At 38.8% G+C, this 26,208-nt stretch overlaps 1 protein-coding gene and 1 pseudogene across 1 annotated transcript in view; one reads left to right on the forward strand and one right to left on the reverse strand.

Annotated features, from left to right (window-relative positions):
- HERC2 (HECT and RLD domain containing E3 ubiquitin protein ligase 2) overlaps positions 1 to 26,208 on the forward strand; it is a 299,399-nt gene that overhangs the window by 199,355 nt on the left and 73,836 nt on the right. The window contains exons 44-57 of the mRNA XM_037832807.1: positions 432 to 575; positions 2,714 to 2,856; positions 4,311 to 4,578; positions 4,725 to 4,861; positions 5,396 to 5,494; positions 7,369 to 7,537; positions 7,624 to 7,749; positions 11,258 to 11,366; positions 11,484 to 11,623; positions 17,520 to 17,710; positions 18,398 to 18,503; positions 18,596 to 18,687; positions 22,119 to 22,294; positions 25,130 to 25,241. Of these exons, the coding sequence (XP_037688735.1) occupies positions 432 to 575; positions 2,714 to 2,856; positions 4,311 to 4,578; positions 4,725 to 4,861; positions 5,396 to 5,494; positions 7,369 to 7,537; positions 7,624 to 7,749; positions 11,258 to 11,366; positions 11,484 to 11,623; positions 17,520 to 17,710; positions 18,398 to 18,503; positions 18,596 to 18,687; positions 22,119 to 22,294; positions 25,130 to 25,241 (2,012 nt within the window). The remainder of the gene's footprint in view (positions 1 to 431; positions 576 to 2,713; positions 2,857 to 4,310; positions 4,579 to 4,724; positions 4,862 to 5,395; positions 5,495 to 7,368; positions 7,538 to 7,623; positions 7,750 to 11,257; positions 11,367 to 11,483; positions 11,624 to 17,519; positions 17,711 to 18,397; positions 18,504 to 18,595; positions 18,688 to 22,118; positions 22,295 to 25,129; positions 25,242 to 26,208) is intronic.
- Positions 9,255 to 10,874, reverse strand: LOC119530881 (annotated as a pseudogene).

The raw sequence follows: 26,208 nt of genomic DNA on the forward strand, positions 1-26,208 counted from the left end.
TCAATTAAGAGAACGGTATTTTGTGAGCACCTGGTAGAATTTTCTTAGAAGAATCTCGGATAAAAAGGTGAAATTATTTTGTTTGTGGCATAGGTAAAATTGAAGTAATTTGGGAAACATTTGATCGTAGTAGTGCAAGTAGCTGACACTGTTCTAACCATGCTAAATCATTCACTCCTTACCACAAATAAAGTGGGTACATGGGAGTAGGAAAAGAGAAAGACCTGGGCAAGCTAGAGGATACTTGCCAAGAAGCACCAGTTGTGCTCCAGGGAAAGGCAAGTCCTTCATTACTGACAATGTATTTGTGTCGTCAGTAAATTCCTCAGGGGAGAAGTGACACTGACCCCAGTGCCTTCCCCAAGGTCACACAGCTGGTAAGTGTGAGAGAGAGTAGAGTGTGATTCTCACTTAGTTCTTTTCTCCTATAGCACAAGTAGACCTGGATCTGCTGAGATGTCAACAATTAAAGTTGTACATATTGAAAGCAGGCCGAGCATTGCTTTCCCATCAAGATAAACTACGGCAAATCTTGTCTCAACCAGCTATTCAGGAGACTGGTACTGTTCATACAGGTATATATTTTTAAAAAGCTTTATTGATTTGTATAAGAAAGGCAAATACTCTAATAGAAAAACAGGAAAAGGACATGAACAAGGAATTTATAATAGGGGAAATATAGATGGCTTATAAATGTACAGAAAGATGTGTAGTCCATGCAGTCATCAGAATTACAGAAGAGATCATTGTTTTTTGAGACATGAAACAAGGTTAACAGTATCTGGCGGAGAGGGATGGGGAGCCAGCACCCTGATGCGTTTCTATGTAAAGTGTGGTTCCATGCACCAGCAGCACTGATGGCAGCGAAGGCTCTCAGGTCCCACCCCAGACCTAAAGATCGAGTCTCCATGTTAAGGAAACCAAAGGATTCATGTGCAGATGGAGAAGCTCTGCTCTAACACGGTATTAGTGGGAATTAGATTGGTACAGTCCTCTAGTGGGCGTTTGGGGAACAGTGTCAGACTTTAAATGACACATTCCTTAACCCAGCAAATCATCTTCTGGGAATTTATCACAAGAACATGCATGAAGATAGCTGTATATGGATACTCATTATGGCTTTCTCATTGGCATTGCTTTTATGTTGAAAACCTGGAGGTGGCCGGTATGCCTGTCGTGATATGGTATAACCATACAGTGGGATGCCATGGAGCCATTCAAAATGATATCCATATATGTTCATTGCCACAGAATTATGAATGATAAAACAAGGAAACCAAAGGCAGTGTTACATGTATGTTTGTAGATATGCATAGTCATCTGTTTACTAAAATAATGGCAATAGTCTCTAAGTTGTGGAATTTCACCTGACTGCAATTTTCTTTATACTTAATAGTACTTTAGTTTTCTACAGTGAATTCATACCACTTTGAATAGGAAAAAAAAAAAAAAAACCCAAAACGATGAAATATTAGTTGATCATCTACTATTGAAAGACATTATGTTAATTATTATGGGGAACATACAGAGAACAAGATAGTGCTTGTTTATGACCATCACTCTCTAGGGTCAGGGTGAGCACAGGTGGCTCTGTGCAGTGCAGAGCCAGTGCGCTATGGGTGTGTGAGTACACCTGAGAGATCGGGAGGGATCCTTTGACAGTGTGTGGCCATCAGGGTCAGGGCTTAGATAGAATCTTCGTTCTGGTGGAGGAAAGGGCCGGAGCACAAAAGTAAGCAGTGAGTCTTTGGGAGATACAAGGCACTCCACTTTGCTTGGAGCTCAGGGTTTAAAGGTCAGTGGTGGGGAATAAAGCTGGAGAGGTCAGGGGAAATTAGGTTACAGACTACCTGGAACACCAGGGTAAAACTTAAAGCTGACCTAGAAAGCTGAGGCAGGGGATATACATGAGAAGGATTGATATTCAGGAGGACAAAGCCACTACTGATGTATGGGAATATTCAGAACAGGCAGATAAACGGAGATGGGAAGAATTACTCTTGTGACAAGTGATGAGGTGTCTTCCAGGGAAGTCATTGAAAAATTGAAAGAATGCTCCCCTTGACCCTGTGATAATGTAGTCTTTTAGGTGATTACTTTAAGGGAAACTGGTGTAAAGTCAAGGTCAAGCTGTGTTAATGGGGGAACTGTGAGTAGAGCCTTTGACAAATAAAAGAAAGTACAGTGGAGTGTGTTTTGTTTTGTTCCGTTTGTTAATTTTAAGAGGAGAGGGTATCGTGAATGTCATTTTAGACATGTTGAGTTTGAGGTAATTTTATTGAAACTGCATAATGATAAGGACTAGAGAATGGAAATGGCTTTTCCATGCTCTCTGCCTGAGGAGTTGTTATTGGCAGAGCTAAATCAAGATTATTGTTGCCACAGCAGGGGGATCACTAAAAAAAATAAGTGGATATCAAGAAAGAGAGGGTATAAGAATTGGACAAAGGGCAGAAATCTAGGAGGTAATTTTTGTTGCTTCTAAGAAACAGATGAACTTGGTGAAGGACAGAGACCAAGAAGCAGGGCATGGAAAAGTTCTTTAGAAGCTAGTTTTTATTTGCTGTCTGTGTCTTGAAGATTTTGGTTGTAGTAATTGTTGAGGTAGAAATCATGTCCTGTTTAATAACATGTTCAATGTATTATTTTTAATAGTAAAAAGATGTTCGAGGTTGAAACTAGAATGTTGTACATGTTTTGTTTTTAAATTCAGATGATGGTGCAGTTGCGTCCCCTGACCTTGGGGACATGTCTCCTGAAGGGCCGCAGCCCCCCATGATCCTCTTGCAGCAGTTACTAGCATCGGCCACCCAGCCATCCCCAGTAAAGGCCATATTTGATAAACAAGAGCTTGAGGTACAGTTATGCAGCCTTGACAGTTTTTCTGTTTTTTAATGTTCTTACTTTTATTGTGGTAACACTGATGCAACATGAAATTTCCCATTTTAACCACCTTCAAGTACATAATTCAGTGCTGTTAATTACATTCACAATGTTGTACTACCATCATTACCAGCCATTACCAAAACCTCACCCCAAAACAAATTCTTTGTCAATTAAGCATTAACTCCCCATTCCCATTCCACCTCCTTTCCTGTCTTTGTAAACTGTATCCTAATTTGATTCTGAATTTGCATATTCTAATTATTTCATGTAAGTGAGATCATACATTTCTTTTGTCACCTTGACAGTTTTTATTCCACCTTGAGAACTTTTTATAGAAGTATTTTTTTCTTGAGGATATAATGTTAATTTCAAATAATATGCCAAATTTATACCGATAATATACCAAATAATAAGCCAAAATAATTCTCTGGCTATTTAGAATTTCTTGTTTTGGGAGTTTTATTGTTCCAGTTTTGATGGTTCTCCACTGCCTTCAAATATCCTTTTTAGATTTTATATAGGGTTCATAATTATTATCAGCAGAGGTTGTAATCCAGTGCAACCTAACTCTCCATTATCAGAACCAGACTCCTAGCTCACTCTGGTTTTGAGTTGTAAGATGTTAGAATGACACCTGTTACCTCCACGTTACTCAACTTAACAGGAAAACCTGGGCTTTGTCCCTTCCTAGGCACTGGAAGGCTCTAAGTTGTCCTCTGTTTTTCCTTCACTCCTTCCTCAGACACTCAGTTTAGAAAAATAGCAAGTTGTAGTTGCTGGGAGAGCAGTCAGGGTGGAGGAGTAGAGAGTTGTGAGTACAGCAGGAGAGAGGGTGTGTGGTTGTACCAAGTGCCCAGTGGAGATTCTGGGGTCAAGAGTGTTTATTGAACCATTGCTATTTGATTTCCAACTAATATGCTTTTTTCCCCCTTATTTTTTATATCATGTTTAACCCACAAATGGGTTATTTTGCCCTTGCACAGTTGGGGACTGGTTTGGTGGTACATGCAAGACCCTCGGGCATTTTCTGGCCTGTTGACGGAGGGAAGAACGCAGGTGACCTGGGCCTGGGGCCCACCCCTCTCCAAGCTGACCAGGGCCTCACTCCTGTGCACTGTCGGTCAGCACTCAGAGCTTAAAGGGCCTTGATAATGGGCTTATTTACTAGGTTCTCTTATTGCTGAGGCAGTTAGGCAAGCTATTTGATCACCAAATCTTCCCTCTGCCTTGAACTCTGAAACTAGTCTTGGATGTCTTCTAACACATTTTCTCATTAATTTAAAAATATACATGGGAGCCTGGATTTTCTATACTTCTTTACTGTAATTCATAGTGGAAGTTCCTAGTTTTCATTTTCATAAACTGCTCAGGTTAACTGATGACACTTTATGGAGTTCCCAGGAAAGCCCCTCTCGTTTGCCCAGGCTGCTGCTTTGGCCGTGTGTCAATGCTTAGCTGTGGAGTCGGCCCACCCGTCGAGCCCCATGTTTGAAGACTGCAGCTCCAGTGAGGCCACCACGCCAGTCCCAGTGCAGCACCTTCGCCCTGTCAGGGTGAAGAAGCGCAAGCAGTCGCCTGTACCAGCTCTGCCCATTGTGGTTCAGCTTATGGAAATGGGATTTCCCAGAAGGAACATAGAGTTTGCACTGAAAGCGCTCACTGGAGCTTCTGGGAATGCTTCCGGGTTACCCGGTATTGCCTTTTCCTTGAGGGGATTACATGTAATGCACCCGCATTGTTTATTTTTGGGTTTGCCTTAAATGCTAGTGATAGGACATCCCCACACAGTGCTCATCCTTCCCGCATCATGACTTGTGCCTTTGTGGGCTCACTCCTAGGTGTCGAAGCCCTTGTCGGGTGGCTCCTGGACCACTCTGATGTCCAGATCACGGATCTCTCGGATGCGGACACTGTGTCTGATGAGTACTCAGATGAGGAGCTGGTGGAGGACATAGATGAGGCTGCTTACCCTGTGGTCAGTGTCTTCAGAGCTGATTACCTGCCCACTGGCCTGCTGCCTATCTTCTTTCACTCTGGGTCTTTTGTATCTTAGTTTTCTCTGTCCCTTGAAAGAACTAACCATCTCTACCGAGGACTGCTGGGCGCATAACAAATAGCTCTCTGTTTTATTATGGAAGGGATTACTGAATATCTACATCTTTTAGCTTTAAAAAAACCCTTGTCTGAACAGCTAATAATTTGAGAGAGCCATTAGAAGATACTTTATTAAAATCTCATGTTTGATATGACACATTGATTTCTGACCTGAGTAAATTGTTTCATAAGATTAACTTGGAAATGACTTGGAAATTTTATATACTTGTGGCTTTTGAGATTTGTTTCTGCATACTGTACTACTGCTATTAATCTTTTTTAAACAAAGACTTTAATAGTGAAAATATAGTATTTGATATTTCATTGTTTAGTAGTATGGATTTCACAAACTTCATTCTTTTTGAATAGTTTTATCCTATTTCACCATTTTTTAAAATGAATTCATCTGTTGTAGTCTACTGGTGCTGTTGTAACAGAGAGCCAAACTTACAAAAAACGAGCTGATTTCCTAAGTAATGATGATTATGCTGTGTATGTGAGAGAAAATATTCAGGTGAGTAATTGTCTTAAACTGGAGCTTTAATCATTTATTCACTTGGCAAATATTTGAGCATATTCTGTGTTGCTAAGCATCTGTGAACAAAGGCCCTGCCTCCATGGAGCCTATGTTCTAGTGGTATAAGAGACAATAATCAAACCACAGATTCTGTAGCATGGAAGTGAGAATAAGCAGATTAGAGTCAAGGGACCAGACTGTGGGAAGCAGATGCAGGCATTATCAGAATCAGTTGACTGGGGAAGGCCTCACGGAGGTGAGCCCATTGTATGGGCCTGGAGGGCATGGGGCTGTCTGGCAGCCGTCTGGGGAAGGTCAGAGGTCTCGCGGGGGCTCTCAGGTGCTCTCAGCGTCCGGCCAAGAGGCCAGGGTGGTGGAGCAGAGTCATCACAGGGCAGAGGAGCAAAAGGTTGAGCTGGAGGCCTAGAGCTTTAGAACAGAAGTGTGGCTGTCCACAGTGCACATGACTCAGGGTGTGTGTTTTTTCATTACCCCTATTTTGATACCTTTTAAATATATTTTTATTTGTTTTTCTTTTATCTTTCTCATTGCTATCCAAATTTTTTTTTAAAAAATCTAGTTATGTTTTATGTAGTGCTACATCCACCTTGAAAACCTTTCCTTTCTTGTTTTAATTTTTTTGTTCTAGTTAGTATATTTCAGAGAAAACCCCAGATGTCATCTCATTTCACCTGTAAATGTCAGTATGTATCCCTAACAGATAAAGGAATTAATTTTTAATATAATGGCATTACTGTTATCTAACACTGACTAAGTAATAATTTCTTAATATTATCTCATACCCAGTGCTTGCTCAAATTTCCCTAATTTTCTCAAAAGTGTTTTTTTACAGTTAGTTTTTAAATTTTAGATATAAATAAGATCATAAACCTTACATTTAGGTGATGTGTCTCTGAAATCTCTTTTAACCTAGAGAAGTTTCTCTTCTTTTTTTAAATGCCACTTTTTTTGTGGCTGAAAGTATATCCTCAAACATGTCTTATACCCTGGATTTGGTTGTAGCCTCCTGGTGGTGTCTGACATCTTCCTCTGCCCCTGCATCTCCTGTGAGGCAGGTGTTAGAGCTAGAGGGTGACTAGAAGCAAGCAGAGTCTCAGGCAAGAACGCTCCTGAGGTGGCAGCGTGTTTTCACCAATGCATCATACCTAGAAGGGCATCCCACTTAGAGCGGCTCTAGGGTTGACTAGTGGGTTCAGGTTGTCAGCCTGTCCCATTGTAAAGTTCTCCATTAATCTCTCACCTGATTTCAACAGTAGCCATTGGTGGTCATTCACCTAAGGGTTGTGCAATAGTGATTTTCTAATTTTGACCTCACTTCCAAATTTATTAGCTGGAGCACCATTCAATGAAGAAATTTTCTTATCAAGTCTACTTACCCTTTCCAATATAGTTTGTACAGGAAAGACAGAATAAATGCTTGCCTTTTTTTTTACTTTGCCAGTTTTCAGAATGACGAGTTGGTGCCCTGCTACTTACAAAGGTGACCAGGAAACTTTGTTTGGCTTATTGAGTATCATTATGAATTTGTTGACATCTGTGTATTCAATGTGCTTCAGCCGTTGCAATCAACTTTCAGTGATCAAATTGCCCTTTGAGTAAATCTGTTAATCTGTGAGCGCTCCTTTGCTTTATGGCACAAGTTGGTCCAGGTTCATCTTGTATATTTCCTGCCTTAGACATAGAACCAACCATTTTTCTAAAGAGCTTTGGTTCCATTTAAGGTGAAATGATATGAGAGCCCACCCTGGATGCAAAAAAAATATTTTCTTAAGGGTAGAATAATGCTATTTATAATTGTTCATTTGATCTATGTACACTGGACTGGATTTTTAATTTTATTTTAATTGTAGGTTGGAATGATGGTTAGATGCTGTCGAACGTATGAAGAAGTATGTGAGGGAGATGTGGGCAAAGTTATCAAACTGGACAGAGATGGATTACATGACCTCAATGTGCAGTGTGATTGGCAACAGAAAGGAGGCACCTACTGGGTTAGATATATTCACGTTGAACTTATAGGTGAGCGCATTCTTGCATTCTCTTAATTAGACAGAGTTCCCAGAAACGAATGCTAATTGTAGTCCATTTATTGTTGAAATCTCTAGGTTATCCACCACCAAGTTCTCCTTCTCACATCAAGATTGGTGATAAAATACGAGTCAAAACCTCAGTAACCACACCAAAATACAAATGGGGATCTGTTACCCATCAAAGTGTGGGGGTTGTGAAAGGTAATATTATCTCCTTAACAAAATTCAGAATATTAGCTTTACATTAACTAATATAAACGCAATATTTTTTTTGCATCCAAGAGCAAGGGAAAAAGAAGTGCAAAGAAAGCATTATGATATATAAACAGTGTTGTTTTGCTTGTCAGTACCCTCTTGCCAAAGCCCACTAGGAACACCTGTAGTTGATCAAAATCAAACTTCTCAACTCATTGCAATGTGGGAGGATGCATACCCTGGGAAATTGTGGGGTGACTTATTGGGTTTGTGTTGGGTAATTTAGGGGGAGGGTTCAGGAAGCAGAAATAATTCTAAACCTGTATCTCTTAATAAATTTTATCTAGAAGGTATAAATACGGGAGCTAAGGCTGAATCTTTTTGATTGGTAAAGAAGAAGCTATCATCATATTAGCTCTGATGGGGGATTGTACAGTAATGTTCCAGGTTTGGACTTTTGAACTTGATCCTTTGATTAAGAACTGGTCATTTTTGTCTTGATGAATTAGTCACAGAGTGGTCTTGTCTGATGTTGGTGTTCTATAAATTGTTCTACAAAATGACCTGTGAGTGCCAGGCTAGCTCTTAACCAATCCCAAGGCCAAGCTCTGTCACACCAGCTCCAAGCTCTCAGAGGCTGCTTTTTTTTTCTGCTATGTAAATATTTGAGGCTGAATTTAAGAAACAGAAATGTGCAAATAATGGAAGTTAGGAACTGGAAACATAAAATTTTCATTAGGTTGTATTTAATGTGATATTTCAGATTACAAATCACACATAGCACACTTTAATGGTGTATAATGTTCACTTTAAAATTGCTTGGGAAATAATTTAAGTATGAATATGGTTTTGTTTTTCCTTTAGGCTTTTTTGATGCCACTAAGAGATTGTGGGTTTTTTTTTTTTTTTTTTTTTTTTTTTCCCAAACCAAAAAAAAAAACTTCTAGAAGGCGCTGTTTCCTTCAAATAGCATAATTTGAAAAGGTCACAATGGTTTTCTTCCCCAGGGGTTGGGTTGTTAGTGGCTTTTAGGTTATATAATAACAAATGGTTATTTAATATTTTACAATATTTTACTTTAACATTTTTCTGCACTTAAGGAATTCTTAAAAGCCTTACAAATTAAAACAAAGGCAAATTTTAAAAACAAGATTTTGGTTTAGAAGTTAATGTTTTGGGTGGCATATTGCTCTTATCTAAGGGTAAGAGAAGTCTTACCATTATTTTTTTTTCAAATTCCACAAACTACATAATTTTATTTATAAAATTCAACCTGTTGCTTACTCTTGCCTATGTCCATTTATGTATTCCTCAGTTATAGCTCTTGTTCAAAATAAACATCCATGAAAACGTTCTTAGAGCAATGTTTTGTTACTAAATATGTTATTAAGTTGATATCCCATGGACATAAACTGCTAATACTATGGAAAAAGGGCAAAGTAGAAGACAACACAGAAGTATCATAGACAATCACTTATCAATGTAATCTTCATTCCATCAGTGTGAGTCTGTTACATAGTAACCATTATTTATGAGATGGTTTCATTTACAAAACTGTTATTCCTTACTATCTCCTCAGCTTTCAGCTGTTTTACCATCACTGTGATATTTTCCTCCAATATTTCAGTAAAGGCCACTTGCTTCACCTTAGAAATTCCTGAATAAATTTTTTACCTTGCTCTCTTTCTAGATAGCATCTCTTTGCTGCTGGTTCTGTTTCATCATATTCTTGAGATTTTCCAGTATTCCGAAACTCCTCCAATTCCAGGGCTTTTTGCTTAGCACACTCTATTACATGCCTAGGAAAGTTAGCAAACTCTGCAACATGAATCCCAAAACTTTGATCACAGACAACTTTCTTCACCTGATAAAGCATAGTTAAGGTCTTTTCAGTGGTTAGTGACATAGATTATTAACAGTTGGTATCTGATTGGCCAAGGCAGTAAGTTCATGAAAATGGGTTGCAAACATGGGTTGCCGTCTTTGTGGCAATGTACTCTGATATACCCCCTGCTAACCCAAATCCATCGTAGGTAGAGGTCCGTCTTCCCAATTCATCTATGATTATTACAGAATCTTTGGTTGCGGACCTGAGAATAGAAGCAGTTTCCAACATTTCAGCCATGAATGTGGAGACTCCTTTCAACTGACTCACCAGCCCCTACCCAAGCCAAAAGGCAGTCTACAATGGACATTTCTGCGAACTCTCAATGGCACAAAACATCTGATTTGGGCCATGAGAACTATCACACCAGTTTGGCAAATATATGTTGATTTACCTCCCATATTGGGGCCAGTAACAATGTGGAACATTTGTTTATCTTGTTCAAAGTGAACATGATTAGGAGTAAATGCAGCTTCATCTTGAACTTCTACACAGGCATGTCTGGATGCTTTCAATATAATTCTTCCTTATCCTTTCTCTAAAATGACTGGCCGTACATATGGAATAGGTGCTCCATTTGACACGTGAGCAAAGCTAACAACAGCATCCAGCTGAGCCAGCACATCATTAAGTGTCTGCATTGATTCTGCATAGCCTGAGGAAATGTTGACAATTTCTTTAACAATGGCATCCCGGGCTTCCTCATATTTAGTTTTATTTTGGTATACTCTTCATTGAGAGAAGTCAATTTACTGTTAGTAAATTTAACACAATTCTTTGGGATATCTACTCTCCTAAAGTTATTATTGTTACGAAGGGCTTTTTCTTCCTTACGAGTTAGTCGAAAGTAACATCTGAACTGTGCACTGGAATCCAGTTTAATCTGTTTGCTGGGTTCCAGGCGTAAATCTCTGGCTGCACTCATTAATGTTGCCTGCATCTTCATTTCCAAGTCATCCATTACTTCTCTTAATTCACTCAAATTAGTATCGAAAGAAGGTTTTACAAGGAATTCATAGTTTTCTACCTGATCCATATCTAAAATTGTTTCTATCATTTCCTGAAACTTGGAGAAATCAGAACAGAGATCAATAAGAGGAGTCACAAAACCTGCCAACAACAGTGTCTGGTGTTTTCCTTCATATTTTTCCAAAGCCTGTATAATATTAGGTAGTTGATTTATACCCTGATAGATCTGGTAACCATCTTGTAAATTTGCTGCTTGTCTTTGAAATTTTCTTACCATTATTTTAATGCCATTTTTCTTCCCTAAGATATTAAGATACTATATGGAATTTTTGACTTTGTGTAATAAAACAAGAAACAAAAAAATGAAAACCCTACTTGTGGAAAATTTGAAACGTGCAAAAGTAGAGAAACTAGTATAATGAACCTCTGTGTACACATCACCTGAGTTCAACAGTTGTCAGCTTATGGCCAAAATTGTTTCATATCTAACCCCCCCTTGATTAGTTTGGCATCATATTATTTCATTCATAAGCATCCTTAGTGTGTATCTCTAATGGTCTTCGTAAAACATAACTACAATATAATATCACATGACTAGGTAAAGTTTAATTTTTACTGGTGATAAATTAGATTTTTCAGCTGATCTCTGTTCTGTCCTAGCTTTTAGTGCTAACGGAAAGGATGTCATTGTCGACTTTCCTCAGCAGTCTCACTGGACTGGACTGCTATCAGAAATGGAGTTGGTACCTAGTATTCATCCTGGGGTTACGTAAGTTTTGTTTTTAAGATTGTTAGATTTGTTTCGGGAGGAATAGTTTTCTGTTGAATTAAGTTTAATAAATGACCTTGTTTTTTCTTATCAATTCAATGGACATTTTAAAAATAGGTGTGACGGCTGTCAGATGTTTCCTATCAATGGATCTAGATTCAAATGCAGAAACTGTGATGACTTTGATTTTTGTGAAACCTGTTTCAAGACCAAAAAACATAACACTAGGCATGCATTTGGCAGAATAAATGAACCAGGTATGATAGAATGGTTATGTTCTTTCTTCCAGCAGATATCATTAATGATGTAACTGTTGTGGACACAAATGTATTTTAGTTCATTAAGTTTTGTATTTGTACAGTGAAACAAAAGACAGGGTCCTACTCACTGGTGATTTGCTATCTTCTTAATAAGAAAGGGGGAGGGAAGTGGGAGAATACAAAACTGGGTTGGTTTGCCTATATTTCCATAAAGAAGCATTAGAAGGATCTTAAACTAGTAAATGTTCATTTGCATAGAATTGGAGTGATGGAAAGTGAGTTTTTGTGTGCCCTTATTATATTGTTTTATATTGTTTTGATGAACCACATGAATATATTATCTATTTTAAAAAAGGTAAGCATTCAATTTTTAAAAATTAGATATGTTGTTCTAAAAATATAACAAATAAATACAAATAAATGTTATCTTATTCACAGGACAAATTATTAATTTTATCTGCTCTATAATTATACTTTTGCTTTGAATTGAGTTCAGTGGAACAGAGGCAACAACCCTAGAGAGAGACCATTTTTTAAAATTGTGAAATGTAACACATTTAGAAACATACATGAAACAAAAATGCACTGCCCAATGATTTATCCTAAAGTGAAAACTTGTTGGCAAACCAACACTTAGGTCAAGATACAGAACCCCAGCAGCTGTCCTAGTTCTCCTTCCTGGGTACTGCCCCTCACTCTTCCTCAAAGGCCCTGATTGTCCCAACTCTTACAGAATTGCTGCCTTGCTTTACCACCTGTCCCTGCGTGCCTCTTGCCTAAACACTATAGTTTAGTTTGGCTTGGTTTGGAACATGTTGCATGTGGATGCATACAGTATCTATTCTTAGTGTCTGCCCTAATTTGCCTAAAGTTGTGTTTGCTGAGAGTTCTCCACATAGTTGCTTGTGTATAATTTGTTCACTTTTATTGATACACATAATATATTATAAATCAGATAAATTTGGATAAGCAGAATTATATAGAAATACATGACTTAATCATTGATGGTCATTTGGGTTATTTTAGTTTTGAATTATTTCTGATAATACATGCCTCTTACTTCTGTTTAGGGTATGTAAATCTTCAGCATTAGCAGATACTATCAAATTGTTTTCCAAAGTATTTGTATCTATCTGTGTTCCCACCAATAATGTATGAGAGTTCTGGTTTCTTCTTGTTGTTGAAGTTCTTTATTCCTTTGTTGAATTTGTCTGTCAGTACCACAGTACCTTAATTACTGTAGTTTTATACTGAGTCTTGATCTCCAGTAGTGTTAATCTCCATCTTACGATTGTTCCTCAGTAATGTTTTGGCTTGCTTGGCCATTTGCATTTCCATGTATATGTTAGTATTAGCTCATCAGGTTCCTTGAAGATTTGGGAAGTTTTCCCCAACAATTTCTTTGAATACTCTTTCTAGACCTTTACCCTTCTCTTCCCCTTCTGGAACACCAGTGAGTCTTACATTGGATGTTTTATATTATCTGTCATATCCCTGAGGTCCATTTCGATTTTTTCGATTCTTTTCCCCATTCTTTCCTTTGTTCTTTCATTTTCCGTTCTGTCATCCTCGAGGTCACTGGTTCACTGTTAGCTTCCTGTAGTCTTGTACTATGAGTATCCAGAATCTTTTTAATTTGACCGACAGTTTCTTTTATTTCCATAAGATCGTCTGCTTTTTTAATTTCCTCTTGCAGTTTCTTCTTTCTGCTCTTCTAGGGTCTTCTTCATGTCCTTTATATCCTCTGCCATGCTCTCATTGTTTGTCTTTAGTTCTTTAATTAATTGCTCCAAGTACTGTGTCTCCTCTGATCTTTTGATTTGGGTGTTTGGGTTTGGGTTGTCCATATTGTCTGGTCTTATCATATGCTTTAAAATTTTCTGTTGTTTTGGCCTCTTGGCATTTGCTTAACTTGATAGGGTTCTTTTAGGATATGTAGGCTGACTCAAACATTTATCTCTAATTTGTCAGATCTACAGTAGTGGAGTACACTTTCTCTAACTAACCAGCAGGTGGCGTCCGCAAGCTACCTATTCCCCTCCAGTCAGTTCTCCCCCACTTTGTCTTTGTGGTGAGTGGGGGTGTGAGTCTTGTGGGGTCCAATTGGTGCATGTGTAGTTGGTGTTGCCCACCCTGAATGTGGGGTGTGTGTCTGAGTGGTTAGGGAGGGAGGGCAGCTTTAATAATCATATCTCCCAGGTGTCCCTTGAGATTTAAAGCTGTTGCAATAGTCTAATCCTTCAGTTCAGTCTTGCCACAGTTTGTCTCTGCTGCTGACCCACAGGTCCTTGGTATTGGCATATGGTCCCTGGGACCTCTTCCAAGCCCTGCCCTCCTAGGGCCTCTGCTGAGGGAAGGCTGTGCTATGTCGCAGGTGAGCGCTGTCCCCCAAGGGAAGTTCTGGGCCACAGGGCCGTGTAGGAGCATTCCCAGTCTGCTGAAAGGATGGCTGAATGGGGCGTGTTAATTTCCCCCTTTTCATGTAGCTCCTCCATCCCAGCTCTGGAACAATTAGCTGTGGGTGCGCAAAAGGCTATTGTCCATGTCCGATATTGTGGTGTGTGCCCATGTTGTTGGAAACACTTCCCGTCACACTGGGTTGTTTGGGGCAGCTCTGGGCTGTGGTGCTGGCACCGAGCAGGAGCGTTCCCAGCTCTCCAGGAAGATAGGTATAAGGGGACGCCCCCCTTTTCTTGGGAAGTTGTGGTGTTTTGCGAATTTTCTCAGCCACTAGACTTATTGCTTTGTCTCTCAGAGCTCTTAGCTCTGCTCTTGCTTGGGCCCAAATTGCAAGTCTTTGAGGCTTTCTGTAATGGGCTTCTTAGAGAAATTGTTTTAGAAAAAGAGAGAAAGATTAGAAAAAAAAAGAAAGAAAGAAAAAGAAGGGCCCTCCTTGCAGATCTAATAGGCTATTGAAATGCTAAGAGACAAGGAGATTAGGGCCATTAAGGAACAATCAAGAAAGCAGAGAACCTGGCTCTTCAGACAAGGAAACTTACCCTCTGGATTTGCATATGAACCTAATTCTATTTGAGTCCTGCCCTTCTCCGTTTTATGTTCACCAGAACTCCAAAAAGTCTCTGTTTTTATTTTTCGGTTTTTTTTGTTGTTTTTTTGTTTTCCTGTTTTTTTGCTGGTTTTGCTAGCGCTATCTCCTCTCCGCTGGGCTGACTGCTCCCGGATTCTCCAGTGTCTGGTCTCAGTCTATTTATGTTTGGAGTTTGGGTCAGCAGTCTGAGTTTTCAATCAGAGCCGCAACTGCAGTTCTCCCGCCTTGTTCCCAGCACTGATGGCCCCTCTTCCCATGGGACTGAGCTTGGCAGGGAGGGGCATGGGACCCCTGGCTGCGAGAACTTACAGATTTCGCTGATCTTAGGTGTTCCACACATTTGTGAGTGTTGTATGAAGTATGCCCAAAGTCAAATTGCTCTGTGGTGTCCGTTCCACACAGTTCCTGGCTTTCTACCTACTGCCCTGGAGGAGTAACTAAAACCTACACCTCACCAGTCCACCATCTTGCCCCACCTCCCAGGTTCGTTGAGGTACCTGTGAGAAGTTTGCCTGGCAATGCATCAAATATGTAAATCCGTTTGGGAAGAATTGACATTTTTATAGTATTGAGCATTCTAGACCATAAACGTAGTATATAATCATTACTTTTGTTTATTTATAGCTTCAGTTTCTCTCAGTATTTTAAATGTTTCTGCATAGATATCTTGTACATTTTTTGAAACTGCTTTATTGAGATACAATTCCCATACCATAGAATTTGTCCATTTAAAGTGTACAGTTCAGGGTTTTTAGTATATTCACAGAGTTGTACAACCTTCACCATAACCAAATTCCAGAATATTTTCCTCACCCCCTAAAGATATCCTAGATCCATTAGTAGTGCCTTCCCATTCTCACCAGCCACTACTCTTCTCCCCTCTCTCAGCCCCAGGCAACTGCTAATTACTTTCTGTCTATATGGATTTGCCTATTCTCGATATTTCGTATAAATGGAATCATACAATAGGTGATTTGTTGTGTCTGGCTTCTTTCACTTAGCATAATGTTTCCATTGTTCATTCACATTGTAACACATATCATTATTTTATTCTTTTAATGACTGAATAGTATTCTATCTATATATCACATTTTGTTTGTTCGTCAGTTGTTGGACATTGTGTTATTTTCACTTTTTGGCTATAGTGAGTAATGTTTTTATGAACATTTGTGTATAAGTTTCTGTATGGATATATGTTTTCTCATTCTGGGGGTATATCCCTTAGAGTGAAATTGTTCAATCATATGATAACTCTATGTTTTTGAGTAACTGCCAAGCTGCGTGATTTTATATTCCCATGCGATGCCATTAGGGTTTCAGTTTCTCCACGTCCTTGCCAACATTTGCTATTGTTTGTCTTTTTGATTATAGTCATCCTAGTTGCGTATGAAGTGGTATCTCATTGTGGTTTTAATTTGAATTTCCCTAGTGACTAGTGACTAATGAAGTCTTTATCTTCTCCTATAAGTTTTCTAAACTTTTGCTCCTCAGTGCTGCCCTCTAGGTATCTTTACTGATTCTCTCTTTAACTGAGTCTATTCTTCTGGTGTACCTAGTCATTGAGTTCTTAATTCCCTTCTGTCTTTCTACTCTTTCTTTTTTAAAACTAGTTTCCAATTCTCTACTGAAATATTTGATGTCTTATTTAAACATAGTAAGCACAGTTATTTTATATTCTATGTTTTATAACTCCAGTTATCTGGAGCCTCTGTGGTTCTATTTCTATTGTCTGTCATTTCTGGTAGATTGTAATCATGTTTCTTGGTCTTTTCCTGTTCCATTATATACCGGACATTGTGTTTTAAAAATTATTTCTTCGATCCGTTTGAGGCCTAAGATGTTATCTTTTCCAGAGATTGTGGGAGGGAGGGTTGCTCTGCCAGCCACATAACTATCTAGGCTCACTTAATCCACTGTTACTGATTGAGGTGCTTTCATGCTAAGCTGCCATCAGTACAAAACCTGCCTGGTTCAGCCTTACCCTGGGGTGCGTGTCGTGGGCCTCCCAATCAAGGGGAGGTCTGGTAGGCCTCCGACTGGCCCTGGGCTCAGTCAGTGCCTTTCTCAGCACCTCCAGACACCCTGTGCTGCCATTTCTAACCTGACAGAGCCTGTTCTCTGCTGCATCATGTTACTTAGGGGCTGCAGTTCTTTCGGGGGTTCTGACCTCCTTGTTATGCCCTGGACCCCAGTTCCTGCCCCTTCCCCGGGAGGCTGTCAGAAGTGCCACTCATCCTTCCAGTGGCTCCACTTGGAAACTGACCAAGGGCAGCTGCAGATTTATGGGCCACGGCTACCTCCCTGGTCTCTAACTTCCCTCAGATTCTGGTCCCATGATTCTTGACTATCTTTTTTGTTCTGATACTTTCAAAAAGATTTAATCATTTTTAAGTGTTTTGCCCACTTCTTCTAAGTTGTCCTTAATGGGAGGGTTAGTTGAATTTCCAGGTTTATCATTAATAAAAGTGGAACCTTTCCAAGTTTGTTTTTGCTTTGTGTTTATAAAAGCATTTTTAATAATAGTCTTCTGCAAGCACTGTTGCTAAACTTATCCCCAATTTATATGTATTTTTCTGCCTGAAATACATTACTCTGCTTATTAGTTGAGAGATTTAAGTGGAATAAATCCTATCATTATATGAACTTGATCTCATAAATTGGCATAAACTATATTGAGTAGGCGTTTTGTTTTTCGGTATTTATTAGTCCATTTAAATTTGAAAACTTTCTATTTGTCTGGAAGGTAAAAAGCTCATCGTTCTGTAATAGTCCTGATTTCTTGATCATCAGGATTCTGCCCAAGCTCAGCACTTTTTAATCCTCTGTCTGACTATTGTGAAATAGGACAGTCTGCAGTGTTTTGTGGCCGCTCTGGGAAGCAGCTGAAGCGCTGTCACAGCAGTCAGCCTGGAACGCTGCTTGATAGCTGGTCGCGCATGGTGAAGAGCCTGAATGTTTCGTCCTCGGTGAACCAGGCTGCACGCCTCATCGACGGCAGCGAGCCCTGCTGGCAGTCGTCTGGGTCACAGGGGAAGGTAGTTTGCACCAGTATCATGCCAGAGAACATTTTCATTATCTGGTTGCCTTTCAGATTTTCAGCGTGAACTTGGAAAATGTCCAAAGTATGCACATGCTACCTGTCAGTACTCATTTTATATTTTAAGGAGTAAATTATTTTAAAGTTACATGGGTAGTATATTGTCAGACATCAGTATAGGTAACAGATTTTACCTAACTGACCAACTGGTAGAGGGTCTAGATGGATTTTCCTCCTCCCCCACATAAAATGTACTGAATTCACATTCAACTTCTGGCTAGCCTTTTTTTCTGATGTATCCTAATAAATTTGTGTTGAACTTTGGAATGCTACCCTAATTTCATTTACATATGGTTATACTTCATTTGGACACACAGCTCAGACTTGGAGAGAGTGGCTTTTTCTCCATTTTGATGCTAGTGCTTTCTGTAACCCACCCCTTGATGGGTTGAAAGGACCACACTTGATTAGGGGTTTATCAGTACTTCTCTTCTGGAGCTTAGAGTGAAACTTGCTTCTAAGAAGCAAGTAGTGGAGTAGAATACGCTTGTTTCTGCTAGGTGCAAGGCAAAATTTACCATATATTTAAGATCTCAGGTAGAATCAAGCTTCAGTGATAGAATTATAGTAGCTAAGTTATAACTGCTTTTTATTAACCAAGAATTTTTTTTTTTCTTTTTTAAAGCATTGGATTCGTTTGGAGATCTTCCCAGATGTTCTTGTTCATAGATTGAAAATGATAGTAGATCCTGCTGACAGTAGCTATATGCCTTCCCTGGTTGTAGTGTCAGGTAATCAAAGTAGTTTACTCAAAAAGTAGGTATCTTCTATCATATAACAGACACTTATTTGCCTGATTCCTTTACCCCTTTTCTCTCCACAGGTGGAAATTCCCTAAATAATTTAATTGAACTAAAGACAATCAATATTAACCCGACTGACACCACAGTGCCCCTTCTGAGTGACTGCACTGAGGTCAGTAACTGTGATTGTGTTCTTCCTTGTGATTTGCAGATGTTTAAACTGGCTGTTTCTGTACCAACACGGGGCTCGTTTTTCCTCCCTCTTAATTAATTGATTGTATTTCCTTTGAAATTTGATATGTACACACATGAAATTTACAACTGATCAGATCATACTTGAAAAGGAAGCAGAATAACTTCATTCTCATTCTCTTCCTTAACAAGCTTGGGTAAGGTTCCTAATGAAAGTAGCTATCAGCCATTTCAGGTGCTGTTTGTACCCAATACAGTGGATTCCATGGTGTTGCTTTCATTAAATATGTATAGTTTTAGGGGGGTTGTTCCTAGTATATATGTGACATTGACATTGCTTTTTTATGTCATACCTGTTGGCATCAAGTGCTGAACTGTTTGTTTGTTTTGGTTGGTTTTTCGGTTTGCTAAAGCTGCCATTGTGCAAAATACCAGAAATGGATTGGCTTTTATAAAGGGGATTTATTAAGTTACAAATTTACAGTCCTAAGGCCATAAAAGTGTTCAAACTAAGGCATCAACAAGAGGGCACCTTCACTAAAGAAAGGCTGATGGTGTCTGGAACACCTCTGTCAGCTGGGAAGGCATGTGGCTGACATTGCCAGTCCTTTGCTCCCAGGTTGTGTTTCAAAATGGCTTTCTCTGAAATGTCTGTGGGCATCTGTCTTGGTTCCTCTCTGTCAGCTCCTGTGTATCCTTGTTTTTCTCTCCCAGAGCATTTCTCTGTAAGTGTCTGGGGGGTCCTCTCTTAGATAAACTCTGGCCTTCATCTCTTCTCTGGGACAAACTCTGCACTTCATCTTTTAGCATCTCCACACATCCTTCTGTCTGCATTTCCAAGCCTCAGCTTTCAATGGCCATCTCCAAAATGTCTCTCTCAGCCTCTCTTGGGACATTTTATCCTCTCTGCTCTCTGTGTGAGCTCTCTTAAAGGGAGCTCCCTTAAGGACTACAGTGATCTAATTAAGACCCACCTTGAATGGGCAGGGTCCACAGCTCCATGGAAATAATTCAGTCAGGGGTTTCACCCTAATCAACAGACTAATCAGTTTGCCCCCAAAAGATTGCATTAAAGAAAATGGCTTTTGGGGGGACATAATATATCCAAACCGGCACAGTTGGGTAACTTTAAATATCAATCCAAGTTTATTGTATCCCTTGACAATTTTGTCAGAGAGAAAGTCAGTGAGGGTTCTTTTAAACAATATCCCAGCATTATAGGTTAGTGAAATGATTTCTCTGAAATCTTCCAGTAGATCTTTACGTGTAGGGTTTCCATACTATTTTAATAAGTGAATATGTTGAAAATAATACTTATTAAGACAGTTTTTTCTGCTGTCTAAACTGTCTTGTGAATACTGACTTAATTCGTAAAGTGATGGTGGGTAAAATTATCAAATACTTGGTTTTTAAATTTATCTAAAGTTTATTAAGTCAGAAGTTTAAGTTTGGATTATTAAATGCTGCTCACCATTCATTCCTGAATATCATCTAATTATTTCACAATATATTGACCAATTAATTAATACAGTGTTGCTAACAAATGAATAAACTATCAAGTTATACAAATGGAAGGTAATATTGAATTTTTCTGAGAAAAGCATACTATTGAATTTTAGTGCATTTTACTGTTAACTTATTGCTGAGTAACTGCACTTGGTAGAATGAGTATTTTTGAATCTTAGTTAAATTACTATTTTACTTCCAAAGATTATCATTTATTAAAGTCTGAGATTCTATTTAAAATAATTTTATTATGCACTATTTGACAAGTACAAAAACAGTGTTTGTCATTTATATGAGAAAGATGAAGTATTGTGAATAAACAAACTCTCATGACCCCCCTTCATCCCCCCCATCAACTTAAGAATTAAATGTTACTCTTCCTGCGAAGCTACTGGACTTCCTGGGAAGCATTGCCTTTCCTCTAAAAATGATATATTATGGAAATTTTCTAACATAACCAAAAAGTAGAAGATAGTATAATGAAACTCCCATGTACCTATCACCCAGTTTAACACTTAAAAACATTTTTGCCAGTTGTGTTTCACTATCTCCCTCCATGTCCCTCCCCAACTACTTTTTTTTTTTCTCTTGGAATGTTTAAAAGTACTTTGCAGACTTGATTTTATTTCCATAGCAACTATTTTAATATTCATCTCTAACAGACAAGGACTTAAAAATGTGTAACCACACCATCATTATTACACCTAACAATTATGCTTTAATATTATATAATATGCAGTCAATTTTCAAATTTTTCCAATGATCCCATATATGTTCTCTTGCAGGTGGTTTGTGTGGCTCATGATTCAAACAATGCCTGCACTTTGCATTAATTCTTAATTATCTTAGTGCTTCCTTTCTAAAGAAAACAAAGACACTGGGCCATTTTTCCTGTAGAATTCTTCATATTCTCAATTTGGTTTTTGCAATTCTGTGGTCAGTTCACCCTATACTTCCTTTGAAGTCATAGGCGGGTCTTGAGGTTTAATGAATTCCAGTTTTGGCAAGAAAAAGTACTTGGTAGTGTTGTGTACTTCCTGCTGCATTCCTGTTTGGCCCCATGAAATGCAGGCAATAGAAGAAATATTGTAAGGGACACAAGAGGTGCAGGCTGCCAAATCTAGGCTCTGGGGCATTTCAGAACAAATGCACCAGCTTTCCTAAATGAATGCAAAGGTATAACAGAGGGAGGCCAGACCTTGAGTGGATCCTGGTTTGAACAAGCCAACAATCAAAAGACATTTATGAGACAGTCAGAAAAATTTGATCACTTGTAGCATGTTAGATGGTTTAAGGATTTATTAGTTGTTTTAGCTATGATAATAGTATTGAGTATATGTTAAAAAAAATTGTCCTTATCTCTTAGTGATACATACTGAAATATTGAAACAATGTGATGCCTGGAATTTTCTGAGTTAAACCATGTATCTACAAGATTTCTTATATGATCATAATTGTTGAACTGAGTGATGGGTTCATGTGGGTTCTTTATACTATTTTCTCTAATTTATGTATATTGAAATATTTTTATTATACTTTAGAAGTTTTGAAGATGCTGTGAGTACGTAGTATTTCATCTCTTTCTTAGTTCATACCTTCTGGTTTAAGAAACCTCTAAGAGAGATTTGAAGTCATTCAGTATGGCTATCATAATATTTAATTCTAGTAAGAAAGCCAGTGTGAGTCCCATGTCTTGGATGGACTCATTAGATGAATTAAAGACCTCTTTTGAAGACAAAACCCTACTCTGATGTGGCTGCATCAGTTTTGCCTAACTCACTTGATACTTTCAGAACTTAAATAAAGGAGCTCCAGATGTTGACACATTCCACATCGAAAACCTCCTGCTGTCCAGTTATAGTATTTAATGTTTGAAATTCTGTAGCTCATTGTTTTTCTTTCTAGTATCACAGATATATTGAAATTGCAATAAAGCAGTGCAGGAGCTCAGGAATTGATTGTAAAATTCATGGTCTCATCATACTGGGACGGATTCGTGCAGAGGAAGAAGATTTGGCTGCAGTCCCTTTCCTAGCTTCAGATAATGAGGAGGAAGATGATGATAAAGGCAATAGTGGAAGGTAAGGGTCATTTGTTATTGACATTTACTTATATTCTGCCTCATTGCAAAATTCTGACTTTCAAAAGTAAATATTTAGTTACAGTGTATCTCATAATGACAGTAGTTTTATAACCACAGGAATGTTTGGTAAATTTTTGTTGAACTTCCAAAAATTGTAATTTGTTTTATTTTTAGAAAAATGTTCAATGTAGAAACATGTTACATTTAGAAAAATGTAATTAAAACCCTGAAATAAAAATGTTTAATTTTTCTCCCTGAAATATCACAATTAATGTTTTTTTATATGTCCTCATTTTTTTTGTTCCTAAATGTGTTTTTCTATGTAAGTGGTGTGGTATGATATACATATTTTATACCCTTTGTTGTTTAGAATTTTATCATTAAGTTTTATCCATATTTTCTGTAGTGTAATTTCTATTGAGTGCAGTATTTCATCCTATGGCTGTGTCATCTTTACTCACTCAATTTCTTCCTTTGTCTGAGCTCTGTGGTGATGACTACTGCTTCATTTATTCATTCAACATCTATCTATTGAGCTCGTTTGGTGGGCAAAGCTCTAGTCTGTGTTTTGAGAATACCATGGTGAATGGTGAACAAGCAAAATAAAATAAGACAAACTCATCCCTGACTGTATGGAATTTAGAGTTAAATGTGGGAGCAAATGTTAATCAGATGAGCCTGTGCATAAATGTGGCTTTAGAGCTGTGGTGAAGGGCTTGAAGAGAAGCACATGGTGTTTTGAGAGGCTACAGTGGGGAGAACAGGGAAACTTTCTCAAAAGCCAAAATTACAGGAAAAGTTATAGTTAACAAAGCAAAGTGGGCAGGAAAGAGTGTTTCTGGCTGGGAAACAGCATATCCAAGTGGAGAGGAGAGGTATCATGTTTGTGCATATTTTAGGACTCTGTGTAGGTGCTGTTCTAGGTGGTGGTTATGATTTCGGCAGCAAATAGACAATCACTGTCCTCTTGTAACTACTTTCCTAGGTTGAATACAGCTATAGAGATACAGCTCTACAGGCCAAGCTTAAATGGAGTTGCCAGTGTAGCAGGGTCCTTGCAGATACGCATAGGAGGCCAGTAGCAAATGCTAGCTTAACTACGGATCGTTAAAATGCTCTTTGCACGTGGTCCTTCCCTGTTGGAAATGAAGGAGCTCTGCACTATGTTGTTACAGAGTGCACTGTCCCAGTCAGGGTGCAGAGCAACTCAAGGCGTTCAAGATTCTTGTCTGTTTCATTTTGGAACCTTTGCATAGAAGTTGAAAAGAAAATATGTGTGACACTAGCTTATTTTTATGTTTTAATTCAAACTGTCTACACAGATTAGCTGAATTAAATAAGGAATATACCAGTTCCTTAAGTAAGGCAATCATTGTGACTTGTAAAAGAAAGGATCATAGACTAGCATTTTCTTGTGCAATAGCTTCTAAAATAGATTGGGCAAGTATAATTATACATGTACTGTATATGTGAAGTGATCAAAAAGTTTTGAACTCTCTTCTTCATTTTGTTCACTTAATTGAATTCATTAACAAAAGAAAACCCAGTTTTTCCCCTGTATATTACCATAAATAAGCTAATAGCTTGAGGGAGAACCAGTGCTCCAAGCAGTCCCCCGCGGTCTGTCATCCAGTGGAGCTGTGCTGGGCTGGCTGGGTGCCTGGCCTCCTCTGACTCACTGAGGCATGCATGGTACCAGTTGTTGAATGTTTTGAATATCATTCACATGTCCATGGGATTACAGTCTACATATCGTTCCTTTCATCAAAGTTTCCCTATGTTTTCATCCCCAAAACATAAATGTTTGATCCCTAAACTAAATATTCATATTAGGCAGTGCCAGTGTATAACTTATTAAAGGAAATCTCACCTATCTAGAACTTAGTCTCTGAAGCCTTTAATCTTCCACCCTAGCTTATAGTAATAGAATAAAAGCAAAATAATAAAGATGAAACAAACAGCCCAAAACCCTAAAAGTAGAAATAGCGGTTCCGTAGCATCTGGCCTCAAACTCACAACCATGCTCTATCCCATGCACTTGGTGATTTCATCAGGTTGAAGAATTGGAGGGCTTTGGCTACTGCTGATTAAACTTCCAGCCTATTGAGGGTAGGTCAGGCAATGGGACAACAAGGTGGAGAGAGTAAACCAGCTGACTAGTGCTTCAGGAGCCTGTACAGGTGCAGAGCAGGTCTCTGGGAGGAAACAGAGGCAGGGACCTCCAGTCCAGCTGCCCTGTGGTTACAAGTTCTGGCCAGTGTTGTTAGCAGATGGGCTTGGGCAGAGGATGCAAAAGAAGAAAACAGCATTTTGCCTCTGAGGTCATGTGTTTACATCTGTTTTATTCTTTGGGGAAAACAACAACAAATGACCACCCAGATGTCTAGGTTTAGGAGCATCACCATAATGCCAGTCTAGTCTCAGTGGTGGCTCCTGGGGTCATTTAGCAAATGTTCTCTACAGTTCATCTGTAGTAGTTGTGAATCATGGTGGTTGATGGGAATTGCTCGGTGTCATCAAAACAGTTATGTTCAACTTTATATTTAAGAAGAAAAAGATACATAGTGTGTATTTAGAAAGACTACTGCCAGAGAAATAAATAAACAAAACCAAAATAAAATTCTAGTATTAAAAGGTAGTATTTTGAAGTCTAGAAAATTTGGCTCTCTAGGACACTTACTCCTGTACATACTCAAAGTTTTATTGTATTACAACAAAACCCTAAGAGTTTCTGATAGTAGCTAGTGAACTTTGAGAACTTGTGGTTGCCTTCCCATATTTTATTTCTGTGTGAATAACATGTATTTCTGTCTTTATTTTTTCCTTTGGTTAGCCTTATTAGGAAGAAGGCTTCAGGGCTGGAATCAGCTGCTACAATAAGAACCAAGGTGTTTGTGTGGGGCCTGAATGACAAGGACCAGCTGGGCGGCCTGAAAGGCTCTAAGGTATCTCTCTCTCCAGCACCGAGATCCCATTATCTCTTGTTGTCATTTGATTGACTAGGATGTTTGCTTGTACCTTTATCCAGGGGAGACTGAACAATAGGAAAACCTCTTCTAAAGTTTTTATAATGGTTTTTTATTACTTCTGTTTTAGTTTCATAGGCTTCTCAGGCAAATACTATGAAATGGGTTGGGCTAAACAATGGGAATTTAGTCTCTAATGGTTTTGAGGCTAAGAGAAAGCCCCAATCAGGACATTATCAAGGTGATGCTTTCTTCCTAAAGACTTGCTTTCTGGGCTGGCTGCTGGTGATCCTTGGTCCTGGGCTCGTCTGTCACATGGCAATGCACATTGCAGCCTCTCCTGGCCACTCCTTTCTCTTCAGGGTTCCATGGACCTTCAGCTTCTTCTTGTGGTTTTCTCTCTTTCTGTCTGAATTTTATTCTGCTCATAAAGGACTCCAGTAATCAGATTAAGACCCATCCTGATTGGGCTGGACCACACCTTAACTGAAAAACCTCCCCAAAATGTCCTACTTACAATGGGTTCACACCCATGGAATGGATTAGATTTAAGAGTATGTTTTTCTGGGATATGTACAGTTTCACACCACTCACATTCCACCCTCTGGACCCAAAAAGACATGTTGTTTCTATATTCAGAATACATTCATTCCATCACAGCATCCCAAAAGCTTTAAGTCATTTCAGAAACAATGCTTAGTACACAGTCTCATCAGTATCGGTTATGGGAGCATTGTATCCTGGGCCATAATTCCCCTCTTTCTGTGGACCTCTGAAACCTAGAGAACAAGTTATCAGCTTCCAGTATGCAATGGTGGGCCAGGCACAGGATAAACATATTTATTCCAGAAGGGAGAAATAGGAAGGAAAACAAGGGGCACGAGTCCCAAACAGTTCCAAAACCCAGGAAAGCAAATTCCATTTGATTTCAGGATCTGAGAGTCAT

Source organism: Choloepus didactylus, chromosome 4 (genome assembly GCF_015220235.1).
Source record: "Choloepus didactylus isolate mChoDid1 chromosome 4, mChoDid1.pri, whole genome shotgun sequence".
In the NCBI taxonomy this organism is placed as follows: domain Eukaryota; kingdom Metazoa; phylum Chordata; class Mammalia; order Pilosa; family Megalonychidae; genus Choloepus; species Choloepus didactylus.